Genomic DNA, 22,890 nt, shown 5'->3' with positions numbered 1-22,890 from the left:
GACCATTTCCACCTACTCCTAGTCCTATTGTTCTTATATCAGAGGAAAAGAAACTAGAAATTTCTTGTGGCAAAAGGAGGAGGTAGAATTATTTGTCTTTTTCAGTCTAGAATCTAGTTTCTAGAAGTCCTTTGTCTTTATTATGTCCAATTTTGTAAATATTATATGACAGTATAAGTTTGAACTTTGAACTGGACATTATAACTCTTTGGTGATGAATATAATGTTCTGTTTCATTTCGTGGTTGATGTTATTTGATACATTTTGTTGATGACAAATGTTATCTGTTGAAACTTGAAGGATGATATGATGGTTTATCATTTCATGACAATTTTGTGAGCTATAACTGGTAGATGTTGATGTTATATGTGTATGAAATGGCTGATGCTTTAACGATCATCATTAGCACGGTAGTTAGATCTATGTTTTCATATTTTCTACAACTAATTTGACATTTGAATGCTTTTTTTGAATATATGTGGATCAAAATATCTATTTTATAAAAGTTGCTCTTGGAACACTCTACTCCTGGAAGCTCTTGAAAATTGCACTCTGGCTTCCCACTTCATGCTCCTGCTCCCAACAGTGTACTGATAGACACGTTAATAGGTTAACTCATTCATGGCTTAGAAATAGTATAAGAGCAATTGGGTTTCTGAACTTTCAATATTAAGATTGGTAGGGTGTATGTGCTCTCTTGGCTTTGTTCTTCCTTATGTTTGTGGAACATATTTTGTTTGTGTATTTGCCATTCACTGAGCATCATGAGACTGTATTTGACGGTATAATGTGGTTACTTAACGATGCTTTTAATTAAATTTTTAGTGTAAACATGAACATTCCCCAAAATGGAACTTCTTTGAAGGTTTTCTAGTAAAGTCACATTATAGCATTTTAAATTGATAGCATACGAATTTAAACTCAGACTTGCTCCAAAACTTGGCAAATAGACATTAAAGTAAGTTTAGGCTTAAAGAAACATTAATCTAAGCCTAGTCTTAATTTATTAAATTTGGTAAGCCTGTGGCTGCAACTTCCATCAGTTTCATTGGTTCTGACTATTTAAATTTGACTATTCAGGTTGGTTTTGAATATTCGTTGTCCTAGGTGCTTGTCACACAGGTTCAACTTTAGGACTTAACCATGGGGACATATCTAAGTTGTCCAAAGACAGACAAGGTGTCAGAAGATGGAGAAAATTGCCAAATCAAATATGGTGCATCAAATATGCAAGGGTGGCGTGCCAGTATGGAAGATGCGGTGTGTAATCAATCATATCTACCTTGCTGCCACGAGATGTCTTTTATACTTTTTTACATTGCATATATTTTTTTCTTCATTTTTATGAATACTATGAAGTCTGCAAATGGAGGAAATTGTACTAATAGAAGCCGTGGAATATTTAAATGGTTTATAAAATTATTTACAAATGTAATAATGAAAGCGAAGTCCCTTTATAAGTTTTGGGGGTTGAAATTACTTATCAAAGTGGCAAATGCCTACAAGGTATAAATTTTGGAATTATGTTTACATATCCTTACTCCACTCTCCATATAGCCAGTGTACATGTCGATCTGGATCCTTCTTGGATCTTTCATGTATCCATGTGTAAGGAATACAACATGGATATGTCTAGGATCTCTTCATGACATGTTCACGATAAGTCTTCTAGAAGGATTCTTATGTCATATTGCTCCTCTCCGCCCCAAAAGATGAAACAAAAAAAAAAAGAACATTAAAACTTTAAATAAATTAACATTCACAGCCGTTTCAACAACTAGACAGTTGACTCTGGCTGCTGGCATATTGCAAGAATTAATGTTGTGTGCATTCATGCAATTAATAGCTTCATGTTTGAAAAAGTTTGTCAAAACTAATTTTGGTTCTTGACCATTGCTTTGACAATCATTTTATATCTTTGCAAGTAATAACAATCAAAACCACATAAAACCACATACAGGCTAATGCATGAACATTGAAAATCCATCTTTGTATTGAATGTGCTATTAACTTATACTTCACGGAATCTGATGAGAATAAACATTTTAATATATATGTTAATGTCTAGCTCTGTCATATTTAAATTATTAACTTTGAGGTATCTGTATCTTTATTTATTTCAAATCCATATCTGAGAAACTTAATTTGGAAGGACCTTTGCTTGCAACATTGCTGGTAATATCTACAAAATTATCAGCATTTTGTTTGATATCTCATTGCTAGGCCTTTGTAAAACATCGTAGTACTACTTTCAGGTTTTATGTTGTAATTCATTTATATTTATAACCTTGAAGTGTGATACTTTCAAAATCAAATAAGCTTTCAAATAATCAACAGATATTTCATATTCCATACATTTCTACATATACTTTATCGCCGTAAAAATCGTATGTTTCTCTCCCAAAGGAGACATGAGCTTTGTGTGGCCCTTCGCTGCTCCCCTAAGGCCTTTTGGCATGAAGAAATTTCAACCCCCACTTTGGTTATCAATTTTCCTTATCACTCCATGCATTTAGTTTTAAATCCAAGCATGATAAAAATTCTAAAATCTGGAAATGACAATAATTTTCTGAAAACACAAATTCAGAGATTTCACAACTCTGCTGAAATTGCAGAAATAAAACATAGCAAAATTATGACAGCGACACATAGAAAATAACACAGTGATTTTTGGTCAATGTGACCCTGGAAAAACCCCTTACAACTCTTGGGGAAAACCAGTTTGAGAGCTCTTCTTTATTTTTGAAAATGCTTTTGCAGAGAAATTGAAATACACAGTAAAAATTCCAGCGACCACAAATTACAAATTATCTCGATTTCTGTGCTTGCACTCTGCCTCGAAAATCATGCCAATTAGCAAACAGCCAAAACTGAAATTTTCTAGCAATAAAACAACATTAAATGCTCTACGGCCAGCCTTGAAAACGTGCCAGAACTAGTTGTACGAACTATATGGATTTTAGCAGTACGTCTGCCTTGAAATTTGTGCCATTTCTGCTGTTCTTTTTTCTCGATTTTTGTGCCTTTTTCCTACTGTACGGTTTTGCCTTGGGATGCGTGCCAATAAATGCTTCTGCCTAGATTTGCTGAAATGCCTTCTTGCTGCTCTCTTTCACTTTCTCACTGCTCATAAATTTTCTTTTTGCTCTCTCTTCTCTTTCTTTCGAATGCTCATAAAAGAATGAATTGATCTTTTACTCTTCTCTTCTCCGTTTATTCTCTAAATGACCTTTTGGGTTACCCTAAGATCTAATGGCTGAGATTCATTTAGATGTAGGGATGAGAATAAATGTGCATTTAATTCTCACTTTCTATTTTTTAACTCACCCACTTAAATAAAGACCCACTTAGCCTTTTATTTCCATAGTCACTTTTTCACTTTCTAATTCTTCATTGACTTTAATAAAGTCACCTTTAAATTAAAATGTAACTTTACCACTTATAAAGTCACTTTAGGAGAAAAGTAAAAAATAAATTTGGACACTTTTCCGTAGGCCAAAGATGAAAGCCTTAGGGAACCACTTGTCCTTTGGTACCCAAATTTTAACACTCCCTCTTACCGAGGAAAATGTTCTTCACCACTCATCTTGTCTCTGAAGTAGACATGCTTGCCCTGTGGTAAGGCTTTGGTGAAAATGTCCGCTACCTGCTCTTTTGTGGAAATGTACTCAATCTTGACAACTCCCTTTTGGACATAGTCTCTAATCAAGTGATAGTTGATCTCAATATGCTTTGGCCTGTCATGAAAAACTGGATTCTCTGTGAGTTTTATGCAACTTTGATTATCACAGTAAATTACTGAAGGTCTCAATGCCTGACCAAATAGACCAAACAACATCTTGCGAAGCCATATGGCCTCATAACTAGCCAAACTAGCAGCCATATACTCTGCCTCAGCTGAGCTCAATGCAACTGACTGTTGTTTCCGACTGATCCACGACACAACTGCCGAACCCAACCCAAAACAACACTCGGAAGTACTCTTCCTATCTGAAGCACAACCTGCCCAATCTGAATCCGTGTACCCTGCCAGTCTCACTCCATCACCCTGTCTATAATCTAGACCAAAATCCACAGTCCCTTGCAAGTAACGAAAAATGTATTTTGCAGCCACCTAGTGCACTCCCCTGGGCTCACACATGAACTAACTCATAGTGTTAACTGCAAAACATATATCTGGTCAAGTGTTGACCAAATACATCAAACAACCAATCAACTGTCTGTATAGAGTAGGATCTACCAACTCGGAATCAGAAGCGTGAAGCTTCTTCCAATTAGTGATCATAGGTGTAGACATGGGTTTGCAGTCCTCCATGTGAAATCTGCTAAGAATATCCACAATGTACTTCCCTTGTCCCAGGAAGAAATGCCCCTCCACCTGCCACACCTCCAATCCCAGAAAATAATGCATCAAGCTGATATCGTTCATCTTGTTATAGTCGGTCTAGTAGCCCTCCATCAACGATCAAAGCTCTTTGCATTTGCATAAGTAGGTGTCTCATCAGTATCATCTTATTGCATTCCATTAGGCATTCCATAACCCTGATGGAGGAGCTTGTGTCATTTATTCCCCTCTTGGCATTGCTGGATCAAGTTTGTTTCAGTCAATAAATTCCTTACAGGGTCATTGGTCTTGTCTTGAAATCAAGGTCCTAGGTCTAGGGTTTAGTCCAATTTTGTCTTTTGAGGTCAATAAATGCCCAGCAGGCCAGAGGGATGTCCAGCAAAGCATCACTTCAAATGATTTCATATTGTACAGCTAATTTTTACCTTGAGTTCAAAAACCCTGTTTTTGAAGGCAAGGTCATTTTCTCATTTTTTGTAAAAATGTGTAAAAAATTCAAACTCTCCAGAAGTTGGCATGCAGCCTTGGTCTCCTTTGCCAAGACTCTTCAGAAGCTATCCCTGCAAAAATTTGCAAGAAAAAGCATCATTTCAACCAATTTCATGACAAAAGGAAACCACAAGTCAGCGGCAATTAGTTTCAAAAAGTGTCATTTTATAAACATTATAAAGTGAGTTTGAGGGGAAATAAATTTAAATCAAGCTTATAAAAGCCCCTCTCTCTTCATTTTGTCATTCATTTGCCTCCAAGACTCCAAGAGCAAGTGTGAAAGGCGATTTAGTGTGAAACTGGGCGAATTGAGAAACAGAGCTTGCGTGCTACGCATTAGAGCTCGCGTGCTACGCGTCAGGGCACACTCTGCAGTGGAAGAATTGGTCGGGCGCTACGCGTTGGGCGCGCGCTACGCGTCAGGGCCCGCGCGCTACGCGTTGGGTTTCACCTACAGCAAATTGCCAACAAGCTTCAAAACGACCTCAAATCTCTTAAGTTTTACAGGTAGGCCTCAAATCATCAATGTTTTTTGCTTTGTAAAGATAACATGAGCGTGAAAATGTGTCAAATGCCATCAAGTTGAAATGGAAAATTCATATGTATTATGTTTTAAAAAAAATTCGAATGCATGTGAGCTAGGGTTTTACATTTGCTGCCCAAGGTCATCCTTTTTCACTCCCTCATTTCCCCACATTCCCATTATCACTTCCCTTGTCACTTTCACACAATTTCCCTAACAAAAATATCAAAAGCCCTAAAACCTTACCCCTATCCCTAAAATTCAATAAAATCTCCCTAAATCCTACCTCCTATCAAACCCCTACAAATTATGATTATGTGATGATGTATGTGTCATAATTCCTTCCCTAAATTCCCTTTTTTATATATTTTCCCTAAATCCCCTCAAAAGTCCCCCTCCCTAACATCTCCCTTGTGTTTTTTGTCCCCTTGGAGCAGCATTCAAACAGTCAAAACAAACGGTCATTTGTGCAGAAGCAGCAGTACATTTCAACCATTTTGCTCTTGAAACCATGTCAGAAACCGAAACAGACTATGAGCAAAGTGATGACCGTGAGTCAACACCGGAGGTTGAGGTGCCAAGGAGGCCTCACAGGGGTGGTAAGGGTGGTCAGCATGTGAGAGAGGAGCCCACCTCTTTGGCCTATTTGCAAGCTTGTCCACTTGCAGTCACATGTTTCCGTCGTCAATCATGCTATGGATATTGCGAGAGAATTTCCCAAATTCAGGGCCACAGGGAATTGGTCCGCTTGTTTGTTTTGCATTTGCACAACGGGCATGTGAATCTTGCAGGGGTGGATTTTACATTGTCACCTGAGATTGTTGCTCAAGCAACAGGGATACCCAATGTTGAAGAAGAGTGGAACAAGCGTCAGATGTTGGATAGATTCCAGTATGAGCCCTACATTAAACCTGTATATATGAGGCACCTAACTGGTGTGTTTCGTTTCAGATTCTTGAGGGATGAGTATGCGCCCTTGATGAGGCTCATCATTCGCTATTTCACCTGTGAGGGCAGATTTTCACGTTTGTATTCGTATCATATCCGCTTGTTGATGCATTTTACACGGGTACAGATGATGAATATTCCTTTCTTCATGTGCCGGAATATTGAGAGGATGGTGCCCTTGGTGCAGAGAAAGAGCCCAGCACAGCAACACAGGAGCATCTACCATTATGCTTTGATCAAGATTGTGGTCATGCATCGGTTGGCCCAGCAAGGTATTCCATGGGAGGATTTCATCTCTCGAGATTTCTTCACAGCGCCACCACCACCCCTTGAGGTTGTTCATGAGGAGGGAGGACCTTCACAGCAGTATGACATCCCTGAGCCCAGACATGTCAGCTCCCCTTCATTGATCACATATCAGAGAGGCCACAGGGCCTTATTTGCATCAGCTCGGCGAGTATTTTCTCCACATCAGGTGGAAGGGGTCTCGCCTTCTTCATTAGCACCGCGAGTGTTATCTCCACACCAGGTGGAAGGGGCCTCGTTTCCAACAACAGCACAGGTATCAGAGAGGGGCAAGCAGCCCATGATTGAGGAGGGATTGTCAGGTGATCCAGATATTGACATCATTGATCTTGACACCCGTTCTCCTAGCTCGGAGCTTAAGGAGATCATTCAGCAACGGGAGGCTGAAAATCGCTTGTTGCAAGAAAAATTAGAGAGGGCACAATGGACAATCACATATTTAGAGCAGCGCAACAAGCAATTAGAGGATGAGCACACTCTCGATGAGTTGCGGAGGATCCATGAAGACCGCAACTTGGCTCGTAAGAGACCCGGTGATTTGGTACCCATTGAGCGAGAGGCTATGCTTCTCTGGGTCAATGCTCATTTGGAGAGGTTGCTGGCCAAGGCTAACAAAGATAAGGACATGCTCTGGAACATGAAGAATCATTATTGGGCTCGGATGCACGTATGTAAAGCAAAAATGAAGGTGCTCAAAGGACGGTTGGCCAAGGCACTAAAACGAAGAAAAAGGCCCGATCCCCTCCACATCTTGGCTGAGGCTTCCTTGAAGGAGCATGGTGCTAAATGACTTACCTCCAGCACAAATTTCAAAAAATTTTGAGCATTTTTGGTCATTTGTGATTTTTTTTGGGCAAAAAACAGGTTTTCCTCCCCAACGCGTAGCGCGCCGCGCGCTACCCTGAAGATGGGCAACTCCTTTTCATGAAAACTCAGCATTTTTGGATTTGTCATGCAAAAACACATTTGCTCAGCAATTGCCAAGAAATTTCACCAAGTTTTGAGCCTCTAGAAGGTCAAAAAACATGCAAAAAATGACTTTCTGCCACTTTTTTGACACACATGAAGCAGTCTTGGGAGATTGCAATTTTGGAGGGGCAAATGGTCACCAAATTCAGAAATTCCACTTGGGTTGGAAAGTAGACATCCAGACATTTCCAACAAGCCCACTTTTGCCTCATTTGGACTCCGGGAAGTGCCTCAAAAGCAGGCCCAAAGGTGCGCTACGCGTTGAGATTCAGGGCGCTACGCATCAGGCTATTTTCACAGAAATGCACCTACAGCTCAGCAAAACGCAGTTTTGACTAGGTTTGACTTTTTGGAGTGGGTTTTGATTCTCCTTGATGTAAATGATGTAATTTTATGATACTTTGACACTTATTTATCTCTTCTAGAAGATTCATTCATGACATAGGCAAAAATTTAATGAATGAATTGGTTTCCTAGCTTATAGAGGCAAGTTGTTTTGACTGCCTAGATTTTAGTGCTCAGTTTGGAATTGGTTGAAACAACTCCTAGGATAGTGAGCTCGATCCCTAGAGGCAAGGAAAGATGTTAGATTGCCTATATTATGTACTTTCTTGGTCATTTTCATGGTTGGAGAGCATTTTTGGTCATTTGTGATTTTTTTTGGGCAAAAAACAGGTTTTCCTCCCCAACGCGTAGCGCGCCACGCGCTACCTTGAAGATGGGCAACTCCATTTCATAAAAACTCAGCATTTTTGGATTTGTCATGCAAAAATACACTTGCTCAGCAATTGCCAAGAGATTCCATCAAGTTTTGAGCCTCCAGAAGGTCAAAAAACAAGCAAAAAATGACTTTCTGCCACCTTTTTGACACACAGGAAGCAGTCTTGGGAGATTGCAATTTTGGAGGGGCAAATGGTCACCAAATTCAGAAATTCCACTTGGGTTGGAAAGTAGACATCCAGACCTTTCCAACAAGCCCACTTTTGCCTCATTTGGACTCCGGGAAGTGCCTCAAAAGCAGGCCCAAAGGCGCGCTACGCGTTGAGATTCAGGGCGCTACGCATCAGGCTATTTTCACAGAAATGCACCTACAGCTCAGCAAAACGCAGTTTTGACTAGGTTTGACTTTTTGGAGTGGATTTTGATCCTCCTTGATGTAAATGATGTAATTTTATGATACTTTGACACTTATTTATCTCTTCTAGAAGATTCATTCATGAAATAGGCAAAAATTTAATGAATGAATTGGTTTCCTAGCTTATAGAGGCAAGTTGTTTTGACTGCCTAGATTTTAGTGCTCAGTTTGGAATTGGTTGAAACAGCTCCTAGGATAGTGAGCTCGACCCCTAGAGGCAAGGAAAGATGTTAGATTGCCTATATTATGTACTTTCTTGGTCATTTTCATGGTTGGACTCTTGAGGGATAAGCTTAGACTGTATTACTCTTTGTATCTCTGCAATTTTGGCAAAGGAAAGACCAGGGTTTTGCAGCACTATTTGGGATTCCTGTGGTTATTTGTGTTGATGGTGTGTTTCTCTCATGTACTTGTAAGTGTGTTATGTGTATCATTTTCCAAATTCTCTTTTCTGCACATTAAGTAAATGAAGTGTTAAGGTAGAATTCATAATTTATATGCTCTGCCTTTAAGTTTGCTTAATATTTATGTTTTCCTCTGTCTAAAGAGAACTCTTGAAAGTTTCTTGCTCTCTTTAGCTCCTCACCGGTCATTTTATATCCATTCACTTAATTCAAAGGCATCAAGACAATCTCCTACCTTGCCCCAAAAAGACCTCTGCAAAAACTGTGTCTCATCCCCGCACCCAAAATTGCTGTGCTCAGTTTTCCAACAAAACCCTAAAAATTTGAAATCAAACCTTCTCAAATCAATTTACTAGCCTAAAATCAGTGTTCTTTATTGGTCATCTCCGCCCTTTGAAGACCTTTTGTGGAGATAGACCCGGAGAGAGCCCTCTCCTGCCCCGTAGGGCTAGCTACGAGGCTAAGTGGTTTGATGTTGCCTTGGATTTTGTCTTTTTCAGCCTGAGGCCAAATTCAAGCGCTAACACATCTCAAACTCTGAAGCAAGATCTCTCTTGCAGCGCTCAATGAGTCTCTCTGCACCAGCGATGATCAAGTCATCAACATACAACACCAGAATGAGAGGCTTCTCACCCACCACAATGAAGTATAGGTTCGGATCAGCTTCACTCTTTGCGAAACTCAATTGTTGCAAGTATGTATCAATCCTAAAGTACCAAGCTCTAGGAGTTTGCTTCAAGCCATAGAGTGCCTTTTTCAATCTGCATACATGGGATTCCTTCCCATGCACCTCAAAGCCTTGCTGTTGTTCAATATAAACCTCCTCCTCAATGAAGCCATTGAGAAATGTGGTCTTCACATCCATCTGGTGGATCTTCCAACCCATCTCTGTTGCAATCGATATAATGGAGTGAATAGATGTATACCGAGCTACGAGAGCGAAGATCTTCTCATAGTCAACTCCCTCTACCTGTGAGAACCCTCTCGCCACAAATCGAGCCTTGAACTTCTCGATGTTGCCATCTGCAGCATGCTTTATCTTGTAGAGCCATCTGTAAGTAACAACTGATTTACCTTCAGGCCTCGACGCTACCTCCCAAACATCGTTCTTCATAATCGAAGAATACTCCTCCATCATGGCCTCTCTCTAGACCTACTGGCTGGGTGCCTCCTCATAACTAGAAGGCTCGGAGTCAACAATGCTTGTTACCAATGCCATGTAACTACAAAACCACTTAGGTGGTTTACTCTCTCTAGCCTGTCTCTTTGGCCCAACAACTGATGTGGCCTCACGCAAGGTATCTTGAAGCCACTTGGGCTTCCTCTTCCCTGAGTATACTTCTCCCATTGGAGTGAAAGAATCCTCATCATCATCAGAAGCTTGAACTCCTGAAGGCCTACCAGCTAACCTCATGCCTAAATTTGTGCCTGTAGATGCTGAAGTACCGTGCGAACTGTCCATTCATGGGCTACCCTGTGAACTCCTCTGCGGACTGCGCTGCATGCTGCCCGAAGAACCACCCACCTGACTCTGAGAGCCACTGCTCACTGATGGACTTGACACTGTAATCGATGTACCTCCTGATCCCTGTGATTGATGCAACTGCTCCTGAGGGTCTGGTGACTCTGGATGCACTAACTCCCGTGACCTCCTGAAAGCTCTCTCCTCCTCGAACTTCACATGCTGCTTGACAACCACTTTCCTCTGCGCAGGAATATAAATCCAATAAGCTTTCGAGGTCTCGCTATAACCCACAAAGATGCCCTTGTCTTCAGTGGGCTATAGCTTGGTCCTGTTCTCCTTGGGGACATAGGAATATGTAAGGCACCCAAAGACACGAAAGTGCCCAACATCAGGCTTCTTCCCAGAAAAAGCCTCCTCTGGAGTCACATTTCCAAAGACATGATGTGGACTCCTGTTCTGCAAGTACACAACAGTGTTGCAGGCCTCTGCCGCACAAAAATAAAGGTAATCCCTGATCATGAAGCATGGCTTTGGCAGCCCCTGCAATGGATCTGTTCTTCCTCTCTGCAACCCCATTCTGCTGGGGTTAGTAAGGAACTGTGAACTCCCTCCTAATGCTTGCCTCAGCACAAAAATCAACAAACTCACCAAGGGTATACTCCCCTACATTGTCCGACCTAAGGACCTTGATCTTCCTACCTGTCTGGGTCTCAACAAGAGCTTTGAACTCTTGAAACCACTTGAAGACCTCACTCTTGGTCTTCAAGAAATAAATCTAGGTCTTCCTGGAGTGGTCATCAATGAATAAAACATAGTACTCATAGCCACTCAAGGGTACATGAGACATCCGACCACTCACATTCGTATGAATCAAGTCAAGGATCTCGGTCGCTCTGCTGTCACTGTTGGGAAAAGGGGATCTGGAAAACTTCCCCATAGCACATCCTCTGCATACATTAAGGTGATCAGAACTAAAATCTGGCACACCAGTGGTGATCTCCCGCAATGTACTCAAGGCCCCATGATACATGTCCCCATCCTGCGGTGCCAAATCTCACACAACTCTGAATTGCTAGATTTGTTGTCGGTCTTCTCTCGGGTGCTGCTACTCAATGCCATTAGGGGCTAGAATGAGAACTTGTACACCTTAGCATGGCGCACACCAATCTCTCTAGCTAAAGAAGCTGGAGTTCCCCTAGGATATATAAGCACCTGCCCTCTCCTGAACAACACATGATACCCTTTGTCCTCAAGTGCTGAGATGGATATCAGGTTCTTCTTCATTCCAGGCACATATAGAACATCTAACACTTTCAAGGGAGGTTTGGGTCCCCCATCAAATGTCAATGTCCCCACACCGACTTCTCTAACAATGCTGTCATCACCAAGTACTATCTCCATATTAGTATCACCCTCTGGAAGCTCTGAGAAGTACTCTTTGACTCTTGCCATGTGGCGGGAAGCACCACAGGCAACATACCAAATGCTAGAAGATGCTCTGCTAGTAGCGGGGAATGCACACTCCCTCTGAACCTGTATGGCAGGGGATCCTGCACTAGTGGCCTCACAAGCTATGAACCCAAACTCCCGATCAAAGCTCTCTGAGAAGCTCTCTATCACTACAGAAGCTGCCATGGGTTTGTCTTTCCCTTTCTTGTTCTTCTTCTCCGGACACACAACAACATAATGTCCCAAATTTTGACAATTCCAACATTTGACTTTGGAATAGTCCTTCTCGTTGTTTTGTTGCTTGCCTTTACCTTTGCCTTTGCCTCCACTGTTGGAAGCTTGCTTCTTTGCTCTGCCTTTCTTGCCTCTTGCTAATAATGTCACATTTTCATCCTCCTCCACTTGTTTGGCTACCCCAAGATGGTTCTTTCTGATCTCATTTTGAATGCAATCATCCCACAACCTCTCCCAATTGGGAAGGTTTTCCCGTGCAACGATGCCATCCACAAAATTCTCCCAAGTCTTGGAAAGACAATTCAAAGCAATCCTCACCAACTCAGTGGGTGCAATGATCTCACCTACGTCTGCCAACTCATCTCTCTCTTAAGTGATCTTTGTGAGGTATGCTATAGCACTATCAGTCTTAGCCATTTTAATGGCCTTCAGTTTCTCCTTTAGGACCATTTTTGTGTTTTCATTTGAGCTTTGGTAAAGATTGGTCAAGGCTGTCCACATCTCATGTGCATAAGTCTTTCCTCTCACATGAGGAACAACATGGTCTTTGATTCCTTCCAGAATCAATCTTTTTGCCTTAGCATTATTTTTGTTAAACTCTGCCAATTGTACAGGGTCAGCAGCTACTACTACTGGGTTCTGTGTGGTATTTACTATAATGCCCAAACTTCTGCGTCCTCAAAGATGCTCTGGATTCTCTCATTCCATGCACTGTAGTTGTTCTGCCCATCCAACCTGTCTTCAACTCTCAAAACCAAAGACATGTTTCATTGTCCTACCAAACTGAAATTTTCAAATCTGTGGTAAAAGTTTCTGTTTTTTGTGTAAAAATCAACTTGCTGTAATTTTCACTTTGTTGTCCCAAACTGCACTTTTTAGCCAATCAAGCTCTGATACCATGAAGAAATTTCAACCCCCACTCCGGTTATCAGTGTTCCTTATCACTCCATGCATTTAGTTTTAATCCAAGCATGATAAAAATTCTAAAATATGGAATGACAATAATTTTTTGAAAACGCAAATTTAGAGATTTCACAATTGCTGAAATTGCAGAAATAAAACACAGTAAAATTATGACAACCACACACAGAAAATAACACAGTGATTTTTGGTCAATGTGACCCTGGAAAAACCCCTTACAACTCTTGGGGAAAACCAGTTTGAGAGCTCTTCTTTATTTCTGAAAATACTTTTACAGAGAAACTGAAATACACAGTTAAAATTCCAACAACCACAAATTACAACTTATCTCGATTGCCGTGCTTGCACTCCGCCTCGAAAATTGTGCCAATCAGCAAACAACCAAATCATAAATTTCCCAACAATAAAACAACATTAAATGTTGTACGGCCAGCCTCGAAAAACTTGCACAAAACTAGCTGTACGGATTGTATGGATTTCAGTAGTATGACTGCCTCGAAATTCGTGCCCAAATCTGCCTCGAAATTTGTGCTTTTTTTGCTCCTTTCTTGATTTTTGTACTGTCCCTCTTCCTCGATTTCTGTGCCTTTCTCCTACTATACGGTTTTGCCTTGGGATGCGTGCCAATAAACGCTGCTTCCTAGATTTGCTGAAATGCTTTCTTGCTGCTCTCCTTCACTTCCTCACTGCTAAGAAATTTTCTCCTTGCTCTATCTTCTCTTTCTCTCAAATGCTCATGAAAGAATGAATTAGTCTTTTCCTCTTCTCTTCTCCTTTTATTCTCTAAATGACCTTTTGGGTTACCCTAAGATCTAATGGCTGAGATTCATTTAGATCTAGGGATGAGAATAAATGTGCATTTAATTCTCTCTTTTTATTTTTTAACTCATCCACTTAAATAAAGACCCACTTAGCCTTTTATTTCCATAGTCACTTTTTCACTTTCTAATTCTTCATTGACTTTAATAAAGTCACCTTTAAACTAGAATGTAACTTTACCACTTATAAAGTCACTTTTAAATTAGAATGTAACTTTACCACTTATAAAGTCACTTTTAAATTAAATTGACTTTACCACTTATAAAGTCACTTTAGTAGAAAAGTAAAAAATAATTTTGGACACTTTTCCCAGGTCAAAGCCTTAGGGAACCTCTTGTCCTCTGGTACCCAAATTTTAACAGGGCACACCCTCTTCCCAAGCATCAAACCATCCCACTTCCATGGCCTTATTTTCACAGACTTTCTCCCTCTATGACATTCCCAGACAACCCCCAACCCACGTCTCCTCGTCTCTCGCTCCCCCCCATCCCCTCATGCCACCTTTTTTCAGAATTGGACATCCAGAGGATAGCCAGAGCTCTGAACTCTAGCAAAGTTGCTGATGAGGAGGGCATTTAGGTGGAATTCCTTAAGCATGTTAGTAAGCCCCTCGAGTCCTATCTTGCTGATCTTTTTAACCATGTGGTCTGCTCTGGCTTTCCCCCTACCTGGAACAAACACATCATCCATCCTATCCACAAGTCTGGGAGTATTTCTGATCCAAATAACTACCAAACTATTATGGTGGGTCATACATTTTCCAAACTTTACGCCACAATTCTACACCAGTGGATTTTTTGAAATTTTGAGCGACGAAATCTCAGAGCCAGGAGGCAAGTTGGTTTCCGTCCAAACTACCAAATGGTTGACCACATATTTACACTCTGAGCCATCATTGAGGAGGCCCGTCATTGTTCTTTGAGAGTCTACAATTGCTTTGTCGACTTCCAAAAAGCATTCAACACAGTTCCGATGGAGGCACTTTTTCAGAGACTTTGTGACATTGAGATTTCTGAGACTCTCTTGGTAACCATCATGAGATTGTATGAGTCTGTTATTGGACGCCTAAAGTTGGCTCATGGCCTTTCAGATTTCATTCAGAGTACCATTGGTGTTAAGTAGGGTTGCCCTCTCTTGCCTACCCTTTTCGGGATTTATATTGAGTTTTTCTTCTCAGAGCACATTTAGGAGGGGGACAATTGCCTTCTCCATCAGGTGTCGATCTCTCTACTCCTTTTTGTTGACGACTTGGTTTTATTGGCCTCTACCCCTGAGGGCTTGTAGAGACAACTGGATGCCCTAACCAATTTCTGTGACCTTCGACAGTTGAAGGTCAACCTAGGTAAAACCAAGGTTATGATCTTCAATGCATCGAAGAGATCCCTTACAAACTTGCATTTTTATTTTTAAGGAGAAGAGATTGAGATGACCACATCCTCCATTTCCTGTGAGTGCAGTACATAAGGCCTCTTTTTGGTGTGAGACATATTAGTTTTTGTAGCATTAGACAGGTGTTTTAGTCTCGATTTATGTCTAAGAGACTAAGGAACATGAGATCTCCAAAACCCAGAAAATGTTTCACGAGATAAACTTGCGAATACCTTAATTAAATTAATTAGTCATCATTTAAAATTTTCCTAGGTCTAACTTAGGAAAACTGGTTAATCAATGGGAATTAATCAAGAATGATTGAGAACACTCTAGAGACTCACATGGTTCGAGTCTAAGATGATCTTAGCCTTTGATAAGGATCTAATCATGGTCGTTGGTGCTCCAACGAGAGATTATAAGAGCAAGTCGATGGGATAGAGATAAACATAGTTGCAAGAGCAAGAGCAAGGCAGATTGAGCTACCCAGTGCACAAAGATTTAGCGAGGGAAGAAGTTCGAGTCAGAGGGAGAGCATCAGTGATTGAGGGAGCAGTAGGAGGAGAATTCTGTAGATTTTTCTAGCGTTTCTCCAGTGCCAATCGAGTAGGAGAGAGGAGGCCAACATAGGAAGCCCGTAGTCAATATATAACACAGATCAACGAACAAGAACACCTCGAGTTACACCCCAAAGTCTTTTATTATAGAAGAAAAAATAGTTCCCAGCGGGACAATAGTTTACAAAAATGCTTCAACAACAATATTCTAGCTAGAGATTAAGATGACTAGAGATTCAACTGACTCATCAAAATTATAGGCTTACCTAGGTTTTTACATAGATTCAAGGTTTTACTAAGATCATTTACATTACATAACTTGTAGAATGGGTTTACAATGACGTGTAAACTGCTGATAGATGATCCTATCATGTTGAAATAATTGGTACTCCTGCTTCCCTGGAACTTTGACAATTTGAGTGCAACGTTTGGCTCCATATGGGGACACGTTGCTTCCGAGAAGTAACGTGAGAATACTAAAATCTTGCATCCAAGGAAACAAAAGTCCATCAAATAGATATCCATTCAGCATCGAAATCATCAAGCGTATATAGAAAATGTCGTTGGAATAGAAAATCTACTCTAACATATTGAAATGTAAAAGACATAATATAAATGCGTGAAATAAACTATTTAATGACATGAAATAAAAGAGAGTAGGGTTAGAGATACTATACAAAATGATGCCTCATGGCATCAGATGTCTTCAACAATGCATATTGAGCATCTGTCGACTCTCCGACAAATTTGTGCGCTGTTTCTTGGATGTGCCATGCTGAATTCTGAAAATGCTAGGACTTCCACTTATCCGAATATCCAGTTGCTCTCAGCCATCAGACGCATCAAACCTCTTCCTTCTTCTTTTCTGCATTTTGTTTTTCTTCTAAGTGGGCTGAGATGTCAATAATGAGACCAACGTAGATTTTCTGTCTTGATCTCGAAACTGCTCGGATGAAATCTGAGGTATGCCTTATCCTGGATATATTCTGCCAATGGAGACACATAGGCTTGATCTTTCCAATTTTCCTTTTCAACCATGGTACTTCCAGCTAACTTGTCTTGAATGGGGCAAGTGACCTTCTCGTAATGAGATGAGAACTGCTCTGGCGGACTAGGGGGCTTGTGATCTGACGAAGATTCCTTGCTTCTTTCATCCTCTGATTTATACTGAAATTCCTGCACCTGTATTTTTTCCATTACTTGCAGGTTATTCCGAAAAGTGGTCTTTTCAATTCTCATGGCATTCATCTGTTTAGAATGTCCATTTTTCATGGCGTTGATCTCTTTGTCATGGTTTTCCTCCATGGTCAACAATCTATTCTAAAGACATATTTGACTAGCTTCCATATCCTTAATTACTTTGTCACTATCTTCTTTTATGGCAATCAAATGATCTTGCATGTTGGACATCTCTTGAGCACACTTCTCTTCAATGGTGGCTACCTGATTGGAGTGATTACTTTTCATGACCTTTAGCTCCTCCTCATGTTTTTCTTCCATAGCTGATAACCTGCTTTGAAAACTGATTTCCATGTCCCTTATTACTTTATTATGATTTGCTTGAATAGAATCAATTTCTTCCTTATGATTTGTTTCCATGGTGACCAGATAACTTTGCATGGTGGCCATCTGATTAGAATGATTAATTTCCATGGTTTTCAGATCCTCAACATGCTGCTCTTCTATGGCTAATAATCTATGTTGAAGATTGGCTTCCCTGTCCTGAATAGAGCTTATTTCTTTCTTATGATTTTCCTTTATGGAACTTAGCTCTTCAACATGCCTTTTCTCAATAGCCATCCACTTGATGTGCAGGGATTTCATTTCCTTGGAGTGATCTGCTAACAATTTCTCTTGATTAAACTCCATAGTTCTCATCAATTGAGCTTGACTGAATTGCATGTCTCTAAGCCTTTGAGTTAATTCCCTGATAAGATCCCCTTGATTACTTGTTCCTTCCTTTCCACTATCTCGTATTCTGATTGCAAAGGCACAAGTGGATTCATCATGAAAGAGGTTACAAGGTCTGCAATAAGGCACATTTTGATGTGGTTCATTTTCTTGAAATCTTTCTTCGATAATTGGGTCCTTTATAGGATCACTTTCATCCTTCTTTATAGTATTAGAGGCACAAGGCGAACCCCCTTGATTTTCATATTTATTTTTAAAAGCATCGATGATGGCTTGTAAGGAGTCAAAATAATCGTCAGGAAAATCACAAAACCAATTCCTAGCATCACCTTCCAAGGAAAGGACAAAGAGCTGCATCTTGATGTCTTTGTGATTGTATGCAGTGGCATGAGCATACCTTTCCAGACAAATTCTAAACCTTTGGATGTGCTTTGTAGCAGTGATTGCATCATTACCCATGAAAGAAGGTAATTTACTCATAGCCATTTTCGGAATATCATGAGGAATGTTAGTAAAATGCAAAGGGGCGAACAAGTCATCCATGATGACCTTCTTAAGGGGAAAAAGAGCTAATGGATGTCAGAGAAAGATCCTTGTTCAAGGAAAACAAAAAATCTACAATAAGCGAGCTTCCAACAAAAATTCTTGCAAAAAATGAAAAAAATGGAGTCACCACTTGAACATGAATCTAACTCTAAAATCCAAAAGGAAAAAACCGAAAAGTTAGTCAAGGAGAAGTAGATGGATGTCAAAGAGAGCTTCCTATATGAGAAAATGAATGTTCACTAGAATGTAATTTGTTCAACCAAGTTCTGAGAGCTAGTGCAAGCTTTTGTAAGTGGATGAATAAGTGGAGTTGCCACCCAAACAGGAAACCAACCTAAACATCCACGTGCTAAAAGTGTGAAAGAACATGATGAGAGGATTAGTGAGAGAACAAAAGATAAGTTGATGAGAAAATGAAGAATTGCGAAAGATCAAAAGATTATGAAGGTTAACAAGAATGTTGTGAACGCCAAGGTCCAATAAAATCGTCGCCAACAACGAAGCCATAAAAAGTTGTCCCCCGGATTGTATAGGCACTGCGACAATGCTTAGGACGGGGGTTGTCACTCTGATCCCTGCCCACTCCGTTCTAGCTGTCTCCCAACAACAGACTATGGGGGGTAGTCCCTATGGAATGAGGTGAAGGAAAATAAGTTGGAAACCAACTTGTTTCGGAGACACGGATGAGTGGCCTAGCCACTTGGTTGAATTTAAGCAAGATTATTAATTCGATTAGATTTTAAAGTATGAGACCAATGCCTTAATGGAGTCACAAATTCTTGCTTATAGTAAATTGGAACCAAATGACCGGATGGACACCCGCTGCTTGAGATGATTGACTAACCTAAATGATATGCAAGTCCTATGACCTATGTGTGATGCAATGATCTTGGTTAATTTTTAGTTATATGCCTAATGTAAATGTGATCTTCCCTTAACTATTTTGAAGCTGGGCTTCAAGGTAGGTTGTGGGAAGGAGGCCAATAAGAAGCAGGCTAGGGCCTGATTAACGATACCTTCTGTTGTGCTCCTATCACCTGATGCCTCCGGCGTTGCAGAGACTGTGGCTTTGATGACTGCAAGGTCACCATGTTAACCACTGAAGAGTTTCTGAGGCCCCTCAAGCTAGATGAGAAGGGTTGTCCTATGTCTTTATCAACCTAGCTTATGCTATGAGGTAAATTCTTAATGCAATCTAGATCTAGTATGCTTGTGCAAGAGATTATGAGTGAGACTATCTTGAGTTAAGATTGTTTACGTTACTTAAATACTTATTATGGATTATTTTAAAGCAAGAGTACGTAACACTATTAAAATACAATCTTAATTAAGATAGATGTTGAAAGATACAAGTGCGAACTTCAAGAAATTTTGAAGTAACAGACTTCAATGGTAAACAGAAATATATATATATATAAATATCTTATTAATAAATGAATACTAAATTGAATGATTACATTTTTAGAGAGAGGCTCGGTTATATACAACCTTAGGTGCCTCTTGGTGAAAGGGCATGATCTTTGGTCATGCCCTTTTGCCTAAATAACTACATCTAATCTCATTTTACATAACCCTCACTAATTTTTACATAACATTGCCGTCCTCTCGAAAGAATGCTTTGCCCTCAAAGCATACGTAACGACAGATGTTGTTGACAAAATGATTCATTCTCCCAAGAAGCTTCTTCTTCGGGTAAGTCCTTCCTCTTGATCAGATATTCCTTGATAGTATGATGTCAAAGCTTTCTTTCTCTAGTAGACAAAATACCTTCTGGTTCTAGAATGAATCTTCCCTCATCATCTAGGGATGGAAGTATTGTTTGCGCTGATTGATTGTTGCCTAGTGCCCTTTTAAGGCAAGATACGTGGAAGACATTGTGAACACGACTTGTCTCTGGAAGGCTTAAACCATACGCAACTTGGCTAATCTTTTTGTTGATCTGATAAGGTCCATAGAACTTTGGTCCCAATTTGTTTTTTTCTTTCTGTTTTAAGGATAATTGTTTATATGGTTGGAGCTTGACAAACACCCATTCTCCGACTTCAAACTCTCTTTCGGTTCTGTTACGGTCTGCTTGTTGCTTCATACGATTCCTTGCATTATTCAAGTTTTCTTTTAATATTTGGATGATTTTTTGGGTTTCTTCTAGTTGATCTTTAACAGCAGGTAGATTTGTCTGGACAATAGCTAGATCCTTCCATTTCTGGGGTTCATACCCATATAAAGCTTGAAATGGTGTCATTTTGTTGATGTATGATAAGTGGAATTATACCACCACTCAGCAAGATGTAACCATTGAGCCCACTTATTTTGTTTTTCTGTAGCGTAGCAACGTAGGTAGGCCTCCAAACATTTATTGACAACCTCTGTTTGGCCATCTGTTTGAGGATGATAAGCGGAACTCATATTTAGGTAGGTTCCTATATGGTTGAACAATTCCTTCCAGAAATTACCCTTGAACTTGGCATCTCTATCACTCACAATGACTTTCGGAAAACCGTGTAACTTATATATATTTTTGCAAAATATTTCAGCGATTTCTTTTGCTGAGTATGATTTCTTTATTGCCATAAAGTGAGCATATTTGGTGAGTCTGTCGACTACTACGAAAATCTTGTCCTTGCCTTCAGATACTGGTAATCCTTCGATAAAGTCCATCGAGATTTCTTCCCATTTCTGATTTGGAATGTTTAAAGGGTGAAGTAATCCCGGTGTCGTAATATTTTCACTTTTATTCCTTTGACATGTGTCACATTCTGCTACATACTTCTGAATATCGCGATTCATTCCCTTCCAAAAGAAGGATTGACGTGCATTGTAGTAAGTCTTAAAGAATCCTACATGTCCAACTGACGGTGAGTCATGTGATTCCCTGAGTATCTTAAATTTAAACTTGGAATTTGTATTTAGAAAGATTCTTCCCTTGTACCATAGGATGTCATTCTTCCACTCAAATTATGAGTTGTTGGGAAGGTTATTGATTATTGCCGTTATTTCTGGATCCTTGGCATACTCACTTCGAATTTCGTTAAGCCACTCAAGAACAATCACCGAAATTGCAGGTAGTATTGGTTCTTCATCTTTCCTGGATAGGGCATCTGCTACTACATTGTCTTTACCTCTTTTATGTAGTATTTCCAAGTCAAAAGCGACAATTTTTTCAATCCATTTTTGTTGTTTTTCGGAAAGTGTTTTTTGTTGAAGGAGATGTTGGAGACTGTTGTGGTCTGTTCGAATGGAAAACTTACTTTTCAAAAGATATTGCCTCTACTTAGCTAGTGTGTGCATGATAGCGAGCATTTCTTTGTTGTATGTGGATTTGAGGCGTTCTCTTTTGTTGAGCTTCCTACTTTCAAAAGCTATTGGATGTCCTTGTTGCATTAATACTTCACCTATACCGAATCCGGAAGCATCACACTCAATGATAAATGGTTTAGAAAAATCTGGTGTTGCTAATACGGGAGCATTAAACATAATTTCCTTTAATTTTTCAAAACACCTTCCTGCTTTCTCATCCCATAGGAACGAATTCTTCTTTAAAAGATTTGTTAGAGGTGCAGTTATATGTGCATAGTTTTTAATAAACCTTCGGTAATATTCAGTCAAACCTAAGAACCCTCTTAGCTTGGATATATTGACAGGTTTGGTCCATTCTTTTATAGCTTTGATTTTATTAGGGTCCACCTTTATGCCTTTCTGGGATATAATGTGTCCAAGGTATTCTACTTCTTCCATTCCGAAGGTGCATTTGGATTTTTTGCATAAACTTGATTTTCTTTAAGTAGTGTAAGAACTTTGTAGTAGTCGACAGAAGCCGAAGCTTAGGAGGGAAAACTGGGGCTAAAGGCCCTGAAAGGCTTGAAACCCTTGCTCAAAATTATTTTATGCTTCAACTCTTTGATTTTCTGAAAATTCTTCTATGGGTGGCCTTGCAAATTTTTCAAGAGACTAGATCTTACCCTGAAGGGCTTCGATATAGCTCTTCTTCCACTTGATCCAACTTGAAAAAATAAAATTACAACACCCAAACCCCAAATATATACAAATAAATCTAAAAACCCCAACCCAAATTAGAAAAAATAATTTACAATTTAAATTACAAAATTATTTTACAAATTATACAAAGGTTTAAAATAGATTTGAGAAAATATTTTTTATAATATTTTTTCCTTTGAAAAATGACTATAAATGCCTCGGAAAATTTACGCTCACTATAGCTTTAGCAAAGATTTAATCTACTATATAAAAACTAGGGATCCAAGCAAAATGATCCTTGCCCACATTTTGTGAACTTGGAGACCAAGGATTGAGTATTTGCAAACAATATGTATTATGATATTATCTCAAAATAATCAAATAAAGCACAACATAGGAAGCCCGTAGTTAATACATATCACAGATCAACGAACAAAAACACCTCAAGTTGCACCTCAAAGTCTTTTATTATAGCAGAAAAAATAGTTCCCAGTGGGACAATAGTTTACAAAAATGCTTCAATAGC

At 39.7% G+C, this 22,890-nt stretch overlaps 1 protein-coding gene across 3 annotated transcripts in view; it reads left to right on the top strand.

Annotated features, from left to right (window-relative positions):
* Positions 1–22,890, top strand: part of LOC149231865 (putative protein phosphatase 2C 21) — a 342,884-nt gene that overhangs the window by 35,799 nt on the left and 284,195 nt on the right. For all 3 annotated transcript variants that reach the window (XM_089379293.1, XM_089379292.1, XM_089379291.1), the window contains one exon: positions 1,081–1,260. In XM_089379293.1, the coding sequence (XP_089235419.1) occupies positions 1,144–1,260 (117 nt within the window). In that variant the 5' untranslated portion in view covers positions 1,081–1,143. The remainder of the gene's footprint in view (positions 1–1,080; positions 1,261–22,890) is intronic.

Source organism: Pinus tabuliformis, chromosome J (genome assembly GCF_031772625.1).
Source record: "Pinus tabuliformis cultivar Carrire ecotype Pingquan chromosome J, CPIR1, whole genome shotgun sequence".
Lineage (NCBI taxonomy): Eukaryota > Viridiplantae > Streptophyta > Pinopsida > Pinales > Pinaceae > Pinus > Pinus tabuliformis.
The sequence above is the reverse complement of the archived record's forward strand: the minus strand, read 5'-3'. Positions and strand labels throughout refer to the sequence as shown.